Source organism: Capsaspora owczarzaki, assembly GCF_000151315.2.
Source record: "Capsaspora owczarzaki ATCC 30864 unplaced genomic scaffold supercont2.10, whole genome shotgun sequence".
Taxonomy (NCBI): domain Eukaryota; class Filasterea; order Ministeriida; family Capsasporidae; genus Capsaspora; species Capsaspora owczarzaki.
In genome coordinates, this window is record NW_011887301.1 from 791,506 (window position 1) to 804,813 (window position 13,308).

General features: G+C 55.5%; 3 protein-coding genes across 3 annotated transcripts; 1 reads left to right on the top strand and 2 right to left on the bottom strand.

Moving 5' to 3' along the window:
* Positions 1–55: 55 nt before the first annotated feature.
* On the bottom strand, positions 56–6,385 carry CAOG_08935 (hypothetical protein; the record flags this gene model as incomplete). The annotated part of the gene is made up of 6 exons (XM_011272304.1): positions 56–3,112; positions 3,197–3,550; positions 3,625–5,025; positions 5,116–5,775; positions 5,849–6,153; positions 6,205–6,385. The coding sequence occupies 6 exons, from the start codon at positions 6,383–6,385 to the stop codon at positions 56–58; spliced, it is 5,958 nt and encodes a 1,985-aa protein (XP_011270606.1).
* A 1,473-nt stretch (positions 6,386–7,858) lies between these two features.
* On the bottom strand, positions 7,859–10,595 carry CAOG_08936 (hypothetical protein). Its single transcript, XM_011272305.1, has one exon. The coding sequence runs from the start codon at positions 10,445–10,447 to the stop codon at positions 7,898–7,900; it is 2,550 nt and encodes an 849-aa protein (XP_011270607.1). The 5' UTR covers positions 10,448–10,595; the 3' UTR covers positions 7,859–7,897.
* A 608-nt stretch (positions 10,596–11,203) lies between these two features.
* On the top strand, positions 11,204–12,003 carry CAOG_08937 (hypothetical protein; the record flags this gene model as incomplete). The annotated part of the gene is made up of 5 exons (XM_011272306.1): positions 11,204–11,251; positions 11,387–11,444; positions 11,518–11,569; positions 11,625–11,695; positions 11,822–12,003. 5 exons carry the CDS (start codon positions 11,204–11,206, stop codon positions 12,001–12,003), a joined length of 411 nt encoding a protein of 136 aa, XP_011270608.1.
* Between the last annotated feature and the right edge of the window lie 1,305 nt (positions 12,004–13,308).

A 13,308-nucleotide genomic window follows, 5' to 3' on the forward strand; every position in this document is an offset into this window, starting at 1 on the left:
CGCTCTCCGCAATCAAGCAACCGCGGTCCAACCTTAACACACACACACACGCACATCATACCCAAAAGGTGACTTTGACCCCGTTTTGCGAGGTAATGTTTGCTTGTTGCAGGCGCCCGAAGCAAAAGTCAAGCGCTTCAGCGGACATCCACTCAGAGCCCTTGTCGTCGAAGGGCTTCAAGACTTGTCTCGCTGGCAGATGCTCGGACGCATCTATCCCAGGCGAATTGAGCTTGATCGGGATGCTCCTGTCATAGAGCTGAAGGAACTCCTGCACAGTTTGCAAGGCCTTCGGGGACAGGTTGGCGGCCGGTTGGGCAGCTGCTGAGATTGAAGCCGTCGACTCTACAGACGAGTTGACGGGCGGTTGGGCAGTGGCGGGGATCAAAGCCATCGGCTCGGCGGACAGTTCGGTGGGCGGTTGGGTCGACTCTGCAGACACGTTGTCGGGCGGTTGAGTAGCGGCTGGGATTGTGGGTGAGACCCGCAGGGGTGTGAACTGCAAGGGCTGGCAGGCTCTCATGAGCCAACGGTACGCGAGAATTCTAGGCCTGGGGTGCCATGCGAGCTCAGCTTCGATTGCCTCGGGGGGATCTGTCCACATGCTTGCCCACAGACGCTTCATCAGGATCGGCCTCGGTCGTTGAACAAGTTCGGTTAGGCCTGCGGAGGCTGCTTGTTGAGCAGAAGGGCGGCCAGGAGGAGTCTGCGGCGGTCGTGCAGACCTAGTAGCGCAGTCACGCCTGACTGTATGCGGGGGTTGCACGTGCCCTGCATGCGAAACAGAAGAAGAAGGGCGGTCACCAAGAGCAGAGAGAGGCGTGCGTTCTGCTTGGTCGACCTGCATCGGTTCAGCGGACCCAGAATCGTGGCTGCGACTGCCTGCATGCGGAGCTGGAGCATGTGCCGTATGCGCAACATGGGAAACCGATGCATGTGAAGCACGAGCAGGAGCACCAGCAGGACTATGTTGAGCAGGAGCCCCAGCAGCAGGGGCTTGAGCAGGTGCTGTCCACCGGGCTTTCATTGCAGCCATATTGCGTCGTGTGACGGGGTCCAGGGGCGAGAAAAGCAACGAGAGCTCGGCAGCAGACACGCTCTTGCCGCTGGGGTGCCCAGGCATCTGAAAGCCAAAGTCGCTCTCCACGTCGTCTTCAAGCCTGGCATCAAGCTCCAGTTCTGGGCGCAACACGTTGCGTGCAGTGGGCATCAGCACGACACGGTCAGCGTGGTTGTGCTTGACAAGGGAGAACTTGATTTGCTTCTTGTCGTCCTGGGGGAGGTTGCACATGTGATGGAAACACGCGTGCATGGTGCTGAGCGGGGCGACGAGGGTCGTGGCCGGCACGAGAAATTTGGCACGACAAGCGTACTCGGACACGGCCTTCCCCCCACGAAACAATGAAACGCTGTCAACGCGGTGCAGCAGCTCGACGCACGCCCAGTCCGTGAAGGCATCCGGAGGAGCATTCGTGAGACGGTACCCAAACAGAAACTTGCCGAGATAGCTTCTTGTGTCGATGCGAATCTTGACAAACCCATTCTCCTTGACGTGCAGACCACATGTTGTTCGAACACGAGTTCCTTTCCGCGCAGTCATACTTCCATTGTGCGCGAACGTGTGTGCCTCTTTCACAGAAGGATGTGGAGGGCACAGGCTACTCTGCAAGACATTGTAGGCCTTCTTGTCCATGTACGAAATGGCCGAAGCTTGCTTGGTCGTGGCCTCAGCCTGTCGTGGTGTCAACGCATCCAGCCGGGGTGAAGTCTGGCGGCAACCTCCCTCAGTGGGCTCAACCGCGTCAGGGGCGTCGAACAGTTCCGGGACAGGAGGAGCACAGCGAGAAGACGTGGAGAGGGGAGGAGCGGTTGGCGAGTTCGCAACGTCGGTCGGGTCAGCTATGCGAAAGGTGTAGTCCATCCACATCTTTCCGAGGGCAGTGGCGGCGACGTTGTGATGGTTGCCAAACCCGGCGGCCTGGTGCATGCGACCGTGCATCGACTCGAAACGCTCGTTGGAAAACAGCTCGGCGTTGGGGTAAATCTCGTAAAGCCGGACATACTCAGCCAGCGCGTGGAACTTTTTGCTGTGTGCCAAGTTCAACAGTTGAGGAGGCATGAGTGACGGTGCTCCAGACGTGTAACACTCTCGTTGAGCGTTGACGACCTCCGAATTCAGGTTGGTTAGGATGTCAATCAACAAGTCCTTGAGCTCGACGCGCTGGGCCTGCGTGCACTTTGGGGTCATGATGAGGCACACAATTCGAGCTGCCGCCGTGAACACGCGACCAAGGGACGTGGTGAGCTCGGCCGCGGTCGCGGCGGCTGTCGGGGCTTCGGGATGGCCGAGCGCCTTCGCTGCGTACTGTTCAAACTGGCGCGACACGGCACCAAACAGCGTGGGGAGCAACTGTGCCAGCTGAAAGTGCTCCCAGCCAACGAGCGCTTTGATGAATGAAGCGGCCGATCCGGAGATTTGATGCGACGAGTCCAACCCGCTCTTGTCAACGTGATTCACCAGTACAGCGAGCAACCCGTTGCATTCCTGCGCTGAGAGGAAGCCGTTTTTCCTGTCTTCCGGACACAGGAGCGCCCGGAAGCCCAAGTTGACGGCCTTGGCGAGCCCGAGATGGTTGACATGGAGCAGGTCTGGGAGGGAAACCATCTCTGCGCCAGGCCGGAGAAACTGCGGTAGGAACAGCCACGAGCTTGGAGTCGGGCTACATTCAAGACTCGTAAGCAGGCTCCGAAACGTCTTGTACCCTTGAGCCTTGCTCGCATCAGAACTTGGTGAGATGTTTGGAAAGTTCCTCGGTGGCGCCACCGGCTCGATGAAATGGCCTGCCGAAATGACTGGGATGCCCATGCGGGTCGGCACTTGCAGGCCATAAAAGTCTGTCGTGCCTTCGGCAGCAGCTTGCTTGTCGAAGGGCGCTCGCAGGACGCCGGCGTGCAAGGCGTGGCAGAAGAGAGACTTGGACAAATCTCGCTTGAATGTGGTGGTGGATGGGTCTTGCTTGCTTGCAGTGCACTCGAGACAGTGCTGTTGCACATTCCGGCCCAGCGCGGCACGGATGGCGGGACTGTCGCCGCGAAAAGCTGTGATTTCCACCTGTCGGGTTTCCAAGATGCGGTGTCAGCGTGCTCTGGCCAGCTCACACATCCATGTTCAGCCTTCCTGACCAAGTTTACTTACTTGCCAAAGCTCGGGAAAGCCCGTGATGGGGTCGACGGTGGTGAAGCCAGCAGATTGCTGGATGTGCCCGATTTGCGCAACAAGTCCGTTGCGGGTCGTGTCCATGTCAACATCGACACCCATTGCAGCAAGGATAACGCCAAACCCTGTCTTGCGCATGCGTTCTCTGTGCGGAAAGCCGAGTAGCTCGAACTGGATGTCCATGCAGCCGTGCTTGGTGCGAAACTGATGCGCGACTCGAGCAAATCCATCGTCTTCAAACACGTTCATGCGAAGGGTCTGCAGCAAGGCAGGCTTGGTCGCAATCGACACCTGCTGCTGCCGAGCCTCGTTGATGCGCTTGTAGACTGCGGTCTGTGGCAATTGTGAACCAGCGTGTCAGACAAAGCGTCACGATTGCCGGAAACAAATGTCAGCCGTGTCCTTACCATTTCCGATTGCATGTGTTTCAGCTTGTACTCGCGCTCGGGTCGATCCTGCGGATGTTGCATATCATACGGGTAGGGCATCGTTGAAAACAAGCAGTTCCACTGCCATTTGAGTGGCTGCTTCTCGATCTGGAAGTGCTTCTGGAACGATATGAACGGGGTGGGCCGCGCGGCGATATCTCTGACAAGTTCGATTGCTCCGACAACCTCAGCTGCACAAACATTCCGCATGTGCCGAAACACGAGGTGTGGAGTGATGTGCAGTTTCTGTGTGGCGATCCTGCTTGTTTGCCCGCGTCCGGGCCAGCTGTTAGACTCGAAAAGAATCCGAAATCGGCCAATGTGGTGCGACTGGACCTGGGCTGCGGACATGGTCGATGTGTCGATTCGGTTGTCAAGGCCGCTGCCTTCAAATAGAGTGAACAACGGTTTCTCCAGGAAGCTACTCCAATGTTTCGGGCTGATGCTCGGGCTGCTGGGGGGATCCCCGAGGAATCTCTGCTCTCGCTCGACGCAGGCGCATTTTGAAGTTCCACGAGCACGAGCATCGTGGTGTCTGAGCTGGCAGTGGCGCATGCAGTCGCAATTCGGGTCCTTCGGATTGGGGCAAATCGGAAGCATAACCACATCGCCGACCGTGAGGACAGGCACCTTGGAGACGCCGGTTGCGCCATCAGGAGCCGAAGGTGCAGAACCCTGTTGCGAGACGTAGTACAGCGACCGTTCGCTGGACTTGTCAGGCAGCTCAATCTTTCCGATCACGCAAGTCTTCTCCAATCCCGAGATGGTCTTGCCCCACTCGTCGCAAAAATCAAAGTGACCGGTGCGCTGTGATTCGATTGAGCACCCAAAGTCAAAGTAGTCTCTGATCTCGACTCGTGGGGGTGGGCGCCTGGTCGCACGCAGGGACTCTTCGTACTTTTCCTTTGTGATTTTTTCTTCGGTGCGGAGACGCAGAGACTCCGCCGATTTGTACGCTTTCTGATTACAGTGGGTTGCGAATTCTTGGAGCGCCGCGGGGTGATCCTCGAAGTGATCGAGCATTGCGACGGATTGTGTTGAAGTCGAGGTAGCTCGGCGAGCCTTGATCAGAACCTGCGTCAAGCACTCCCACAGGTCATCGAGATGGAGATCGTTTTCGTTTTTTGTGGTCTTTGCCCGAAGGCGGTGCAGGTTTAGCTTTGAGGTGGCGGTTTTTGAAATCTCGCTCTGAAGCCTGTGAAGCAAGCAGCCCTCATATCGGGACTCGTTCGGGGGGATTAGTATCGCTGTCATGATTGCAATGAGCGACGCTTTAGTCTTGAACCGGAGGTCTGTGTTCAACGTCTTGACTTCAGATTCGCTTTTGACACGCAAGCGGTCGAGAATTGCTCTTGCGACTGGCTCAACGGAATTCATCTCCTGGATTGGACAAATGGGTTCAATCATGCAAACGATTGAGATGATCAATTCAGCGGGATGCATCCCAACAGAAGGAACGGGGGAACTTACACACGGTTGAAGAACTGCGTTTTCAATCAAGCCGTCGATATCAAACCGATCTATGGCCGAGTCGGCGCCGGCTCGGCTCAGCAGTTCTGCGTGAATACTGTCACTAAAAGCATGCGCGAGAGCTGGTTTGGAGGATTGGTAGTTGACGGTTGTGTTCTCGGTCACCTTTGCGGCCAGGATAAGAGTGTGGCGACTGAGCTGGTCCGCGACAAACGCGTTCGGGGGCAACTTGACGCACGAGGCTTCCATGCTGTCGGCCAGCACAGCTACAGAAATGCAGAAGTTATCGGACGCCGCAACTCGAGCGTAGGGCAGGAACCGTTCGCGGAAAGTTCGACTGTTCAACATCGTCACAAAAGTGATCAGAACTGAAATTGAGGCGACTTGTTTGCCTTGTAGGTTGCTTGTGACTTGGACTTGCTCGTGGACTCTGGCAAGCCGAGGAAGCAGCCCCCTGATCTGATCTGCGTCAGTTTCTCTCGCGTCCAGCAAGCCCAGTACGAGCTCCCTAGTCTGGTCCAGACTCGCAGGCTTCAAGCGATCCTCCAGAAGAATTTGGAACATGCGCAGCACGTTGGAAGTGCAGTCCACTGGCAAGGCCGATTCGGCATGAAGGACCGCGAGCTGAGACTTGGGCGAACTCCACGCGCCTTCGAGACTCTACCAAACAATGGATTACAAGAAGATGAGGGATCACATGAGAATTGCAGAGGTTGACGCGGAAGTTCCTTACCTGTGCCGCGTTTGGCGGAATCCAGTTGAGGAGCTCGACGATCCGGGCTCTGGTTGGAGCTGGCTGAGGGCTCTGATCCTCAGAGGCTTCACCCTCCGAATCGCTCTCTTCGTCGGATTCATCGCCGAAGAAGGCACGCAGGATCAGACGATCGACTCGGGACACATCCTCGGCTGGCGACGCCGGCTCGTCACAAACGCTTGCTTGCTCGTGTGCCTGGTCCTCTTCATCGGATTCCACGCAAGCGCCCGAAGAGTTCACACGTATCTCTTCCAGGATTTCGGCTGCGGCATCTACTGCTTGTCCTGAGCCGGTCGTTGTAGATATCGGAGGTGAATGGCTCAGCCCCTCTGTACCACCGCCAGTAGTATCCATCGCCAAAGTATCGCTGGAGTCCTGCGGCACTGGTTCGAGATCATCCGCAAGAACGACCGAAGGCAGCACCGAGGGATGATCGGAATTCTGCAGCAGCGAGGCACTCGTCCACGCGCCAATTGCATGTGATATATACGGGATCGTAGAATCGTCGACTTGCATCATTGAAGCCTCATCCAGCGACGATCGGTCCGTGGATGAGTGAGTTGGGTCGTGGCTTGAGCACATTGGGGTCATCTCGCCGTCGGCCTGACGCGTTTCCGCAGAAGACGAGCTGCTCATGACCGTACTGGTCGTGTTGTCGAGCTCAGGCTGCACCGAAAGGTTCGACAAGGACCCAGCAGGAGAAAGAGAGTCCTCCAAGCCCAAGGACACACGAGCCGCGGTTCTTGGTGCTGGCGGCGCGCTGCAGCATGCCCAGCATACGGACTGTGCTTCTCTGATGTGAGTGCGTGTCACTACATGTGCTTCGACTCGGTCTTTCCGGAGAAAACGATTGAAAACGTCCTTTCCGCAGCTCCCGCAGGTGTAGCCCCTTCGAGGATTTCCATCCTTTCGCGACTCCGTGCCTGCCACGATCACCTTAGAGGCCATATGACACTCTAAGCTATGCCACTTGCTGGGAGAACACCGGGGCATTGTCGGACCGACCAGAGCAGACTCGCCCGAATTGGTCGAAGAGAAGAGTGAGCGCAACCTGGATTTGGATGCATCCAACATGTCCTTTCAAGGCAAAAGAAGCTCAATAATCATCTGGCAATGTGCCACTGGAAGAGAGTAGAAGTAAAAGCGCCTTAAACGGCCTGGCTGGAGCCGACAGGTCGATTTTGCGAGCACCCCTCTTCAAGCACGACCCGCGGCGTCTTTGAGATGCGCATGCCTCTTCATTGAGCTGTTTTCGGACGAGAAAAATAATTTCGTGCTTGGTTTTAATGACATCAAGGGGTGAAGGAAGGCAGAATCAGTCGCCACCTCGACACGAGCGACAAGAGGCGGAAATGGCCGCTGCAAGACATGTCTAGACCCAATATCGCCGCCTTTCAGGTATTATTGCAATGTTTGACATCATTGAAGATATTTGGAATCAAGATGCAGGGCGGATAGGCAACTCAAACAAGAAAAAACATTTCAAAGAAGTAAGGTCGTCTGGCCGATTTCAATTTGAATAGAGTGACGGTCTCTAAATCCGGATGGCGCCTCCTACGGCCTGTGTGCAAGCTTCCGCTCGCGCCTTGCCCCCCTGTGTCAATCAGTGCATCAATACCAATGTGTGGGTGAAGTAGCGGGGCGCTTTGGCCCGAACTCATCGCTAGGCACGCGAAAAACGAAAAAATGACGAAAAAGCGGATCCAGCCAAAATCCAATGCATCCGGATTAAAATGCAGGTGTTTTTGGGGCCGCCACGAGGTTGATCGCAAACGCGCCCTGCGGGCTCTGTGACATCGCCAGCCCGCCTTCCGCGAGCCAAATGCAGTCTACACACGATAGGTGTTATCGTGACCAAGCGGGCGCGGAGGTGCGGTCGACACGAGCGTGGGAATGGAGGATACGCTCGAACACCACTTTTGCAGCCAATCCATCGTGAGCTCCCGTCCGGCTGCTAATCGCTCTTCGAGCTAGATTGATGGAGTATATGACATATCAAACCATTTTATTCAATAAACAATACAAAAATCAGGCAGAGTTTACATTTAGTGCGACGAACGGCCGTCGGTGAGCATTTGTTGCTTGTTTGCTCAGGCGAATCACAAGAGATGGTGGATCTTCAACACGAGGACGCTTGTCAAGGTGCTCAGGCGTCGGGGCAGCATTAGAGGCTAGTTGAGTAGCGGAACTGCGCGTTGGGAGGCGACTTTGGCGCATGCGGGCCACTAGTTCATCGGTAAACTGCACTCCGTCGTATGAACCGTCGCTGTCGGACCTTTCAGAGAATGTTCGTTTTGCTGGTGTGATTGCGATCGTTTGCTGGGTCGTCAGGATGGGGAGCGACGGCGAGGGCAGGCTCTCAGTCGGATTTGCAGCAACAGGCTCTGCAGCCTGCGACAAAACTTGCTCTGATTGACGCAAAGCAATCTGTCGGGCACGAGCGGGAGTTTGAGTACGAGCAACAGGGGCTCGAGTACGTTTCGGAGTTGAAGCTTGAAGTGCGGCCAGCTCGTTGCGAGCTTGGGCGAGCTCTGCTTCGCGCAAAGGGTCTTGCAACTCGGCGGCGGCGGCGAGTTCAGTCTGCAGTGCACTGATTCTCCGTGTCAGAGCAAATTTTGCGTGCTCGGCGGCGGCCTCGGCAGCCATGGTACGTGACCGGTTCATCAATCGAGTCATCTCCTGCGCAATCTTCGTTTGTTCTTGCAGTTTTTTTGCGTTCGCCCGCTGCATTGCCTCCTCGGTAATCGCCAGATACGCGCCTTTCGTATGCTTGTGCTTGTAGGTAGTGCTGGTTTGAATTGCGAGGGAATAGGAAGCACGCTGCACGATATCATCGACGGTGATGGGGACGCTCAGCAACTCGCGAAGTTTGCCAACGTGACTGAGTGCATCTCGTTCTAGCGCCTCGGAACTGGGACCAGCTGCAAGTTCAACATCGGCATCATCGAGGATTAGGCGAGCCTTCTTGAATATCAAACGCACCGGCGAAAGCGAGGGAGCAGGGTCTGGGACGCTGGCATACCCGCTCTCCACCGAGGGCAAAGGCGGTGTGGGGTGGGATATCTCGGCACTCTCGACGACGGGCAGCGTTGGAGTCGACAGGAGATTGGGGACGCTCGCCGTGTCTGTGGGCGTTGCAGAAACTGGCTGGACGGGCGCAGCCAAGGCCTCTTTTCCTATGAGTGATTCAGTTCTGCTCGCATGGTCCGGGCTCACCACCCACTCGCAGTATGCATTCTTGTCCAAAGGCCAGATTCCAGTCTTTTTAAATCCAGCAGTGATGACGGCTGTATTTTGCGAAATCTTGTACCACGCATTCAGAGCGCAATGCACTCGCATTTGGTCGTCCGAGGCAAAGACGCCAGCTGCAATCGCGCTCGCATACTCTGCTTGTAACTGACGCTTGAAGTAGCCAAACACAGTGCGATCGAGTGGCTGAGTCTCAGTGCTCGTGTGCGCGGGCAAGACAAGAATCTGAATTTGATCGTAGAAAAACTCGGCCACCAAATCGTGCTCGAGGCTGTGCGTGGATGAGCCATCCATGATCAAAAGCAGTGGGCCTGACGGGTGTCTTTCTCGCATGCAGCTTCGCCACTCGCGCAGATAAGTTTTGAACAAGTCTGAGGTCATGTACCCCTTCTCGGTCGTTGCGGTAGAGCAGGCGTCAATGGGAACGTGTTGGCAAACCGTCGCGACGTTCGTACCCTTCGTAAAAATCAGCATGGGAGGGAGCGGCGCAGTTCCATCGGCACACACCAAGAAGACGCCGGTGATGTGCCGTCCGAGGCTGTTGTTGTGCCCACCGCCAACGAGCGCGACACGACCCCACGATGCCCCTAATACAGTCGATCCCTTGACGCGAGAAGAAATCTCGCTCTCGTCAAAGTTGCTGACGCGGCTCGGCTCGACGGTAAGGAGAGGATGTTGATCGTAGGCCTGTTTGAGTTGAGTCGGGAGAGTCCCGAGATTGTCGGGTGTCAGCGCTGCAGCCCGGCACACTTCCAGCACACGGCCCTTTCGAAGCCTGACGCGTCCCTTCGCTCGCTTCAAAAAGGTGGCCCACCAGGACCGGCTAGGCGTGTCTTGGACAAACGCCCGCCTTGGTGAGCCGTCGAAAGAAGTTGTTTCAGAACACGGTTTCAAGTACTTGGCGGCCTGCGCTTTCGTCAGACAGCATGACGCGCGAGCAAACGCTTCCAATAAATTGATAATTGCATCAACTTCGTGATCGGTAAAGATGGGTGGTCGGCCTTTCGTGCGGGTGGACCGCGCCAGCTCGATCACTTCATCCAGCGTTCCAGACTGAATCAGTTCGCGGTGGCCCGCGTGGAGTTGAGCCCAGTCACTGACAGTCGACTTTCCGCACTTGAAGCCAGCCTGCCCCAGCCGCGCGGCGACCTGTTCACATGTCCATTGAAATGGTGTTGTCGTACAACCAGTCGAGAGGGTCAGCGGACCCGGGGTTAGCAGCTTGAGGGCGATGGCGATGGCGATCGGTCGTCGGTTTTTTCCAGCCGCCTCGGCGAGTCGCCCAAACCACCCCGCGACGATCGCAGCCACCTCAACAAGACACTCCATGTGATAACCAACTCGATTTATGTACAATGGTGAAAGAGCCGAGGCGAAGCGATGAATAGACTGCGAGAAAAACGCCTCATCCGGATTAAAATGCAACTCTCGAGGTCTGTAATGCGTCCGGATTTAGAGACAGTTACTCTAAGACCTTCTGTTTGAGACTGTCACTCATTCCGGCTCCGCCCAACCTTTGGGCAATTAATGGGCATATATTAGCGTCACCAATAACCACCGAAAACCCGGTGCAAACAGACCTTGTCAGGCGGGGAAAAGTCGACAAAGCGACATGGCGCGAAAAATTACAAAGTTCAAAGTTTCCAGTCCTGTGCGTCGCTATTGAGGCTCTTCCCTGCGCCTCATCGCCCCGCTTCCAAATTCAGTGCACAATAGCGTGTAAAATCTACACATGGACAAAGTAAAATCCGAGAATAGTCGACCAGAAGCCAGGGAGGGAAGGGATGAATGGCGACCAAATTTGGGGACATCACTCTTCAACCACCACCTCCTCCTCCTTGACGCTCCCGGCCCGGGTATTTGACGGAAACTCGTCCACTTATCGCATGGAATATGTAGAACCGCACACAGACAGTGAGAAGCATCGTGAGGGCGTCGTGGAGGCTCGATGTGGCGCGTGTTTCAACCGTGTTTCAACGGCTTTCGTGTTTCGGCCATTCACTTGCGTGTACTCGCCTCGTCCTTGCAGATGCGACCGTGCCTCTTTGGCCACGTGTGTACATCTGTCAACTCTATCTGAATCCAATGCGGCGACGACCTGGCACGAACACTGGCATCAGGAACTTGACCAAGGTAATAACCGGCTGTTTGAAACAAGCGATCGTGTCTTTTTTTTTTCTCGTTTTTTTCCATTCCCCAACTTGTGCCCTGCCCTGTGATTGCACGCTGCACGAGCCGCCCCACTCACACTGCAATGATGCCCCGTAGTCGACCTGCACCCGCGCCGCGCCGCGCCGCGCCGCACACGACCCTGCTGGCCTAGACTGTACGCTGTGCTGAACGAAACAATGACTTTTTTTCTCACTTTCTTCCCCCACATGTTGGTGATGGTTCCACAGGCGTCCGCGACCCTCCACCGATGCTATCATCAAGAAACAGAGCCACCTTCAGGTAAGTCACCAGTTCCCACCCCAAGGTAAGTCAATGGGAAGCCGGCTCTTCCAAGACTCCAAGGAACTCCAGTGCCCCAGCGGCCTTTCGTGGTCCCCTCGAGCCCTGCCGCGGACTGCCTGCTTGGTACGTGTGGCAACATGCTATAATGATGTTGTGCAAGTGTCACTGGGGCGGGAAGACATGTCATGGTCGACTGGTTGGTGTGACTTTGGGTTGGTGGCACCGACGCTGGGTGCCTCCACCCCAAAGGTCCGCCGATCGGCCGCCTGGCACTGTTTTCATGCACAACACACTTGTACAACATCACTGTAGTGTGGAGCCGCGGGTACCGGGCCGGCAGCGGCGAGGCGGCGGGCCCAAAAGCCCAAATGCGTCAATCTTCAGAGCCCGATAGCGGGCCTCCCGAGCGAGCTGCACCGTTCTTACTGTAGCAATAGATAGTTCATACTTAGCACTAGTAGCATACAACGTAGAAAGGGCGGGGCACCAATAGTACGGCCAGGCCAGGCCCCCGACCACCCAATGCCGCCATTGGGGTCCATTGCGTCCGCGCGCCTTCGCACCACCAGAAACGTGTAGTCAGTACCAAATCGAGTCGAATGTACTAACTGGCGGGACGGTAGGACTGAGTAGAGAGACGTAGAATTTTTTCCCCAGAACCGAACCGAAGCAAAAAGCGAACTTTGCGCCTTTACTGCACTTCGGGGTTTGGACCTTGCGAGCCGATTTTTCAAGATTCGGATCAGCCAAAGTTTGTTCTATCTAACAATGTAAAAATATCGATGGAAAGTAGGTTGGGCATGGTGGTCATTTTTGGGGATTTTTGCCCCAGTCATTTGCATTACGTTCGACCTCGACCTCAAGTCCCCCCTCCACCCCACTTTTCGGCGCTTTTTCGATGTGACTATGTTTATAGACACTAATGAACATGTTTAGACCAATAAAACCATGGAAGTGCCGGATTCCCCCAATTATGCTGATTTTGCTGAATTCACATTGGCCGAAAGTCGACCCGGCTCTCGACATGGGGTCTACTTGGATTCACCACAACTGCAGAAAACAATCACACATATACAATAGAAGTAATTTTAAGCAAAATTTTCGGGATTCAAGGACGTGATGTTCGCGACACCGCGTCTTTGGGAGGCCTGGCTTGAGCAGCAGGAGTGAGATTTTGGGCTCAAACTTTGGATTTGAGCAAAACATTGAGATGGCTAACAATTGGAAAAGTAAGAGCGGTATAGATACTGTCCAACACAGAGCCAACCACCCCCTGAAAATCAGCCAGCCGGTGGCGATTTCGTAATACACGGCCTACTTTACCTACCAGCGTCATAAATCAAAGATAAAACCCAGTCAGCTGCTAGAAAGCGCAAAGGAAGGGCAGGTGGTAGGTCAAGGGACTCGGTGGGAGGCCGTCGTCCGGAACCGGCGCAAAGTGCTCCCAACCCACCGATCTCACGATACAAGACTGTCAATCCTTTGAAACTTTGGCAAACAGAGTACAACACATATTAAACCAGGAATCCCGAGCGAGAGTGAACAATCTACGATGGTGGCCCCGAAAGTAGGCAGTGTATGGAATCCAGCTCAAATCGGTGCTCCAGCGGCGTCTCACGCGCGCTTCTCCATCTAGACCAACGGGATCGCGGCGCCGCGCTAGCCACAGGTGTTACGAACATAGAACTACTTGCTCCAGCAGAGGAATCGCCATGGAAGGTCCTCAGAGGCCATGC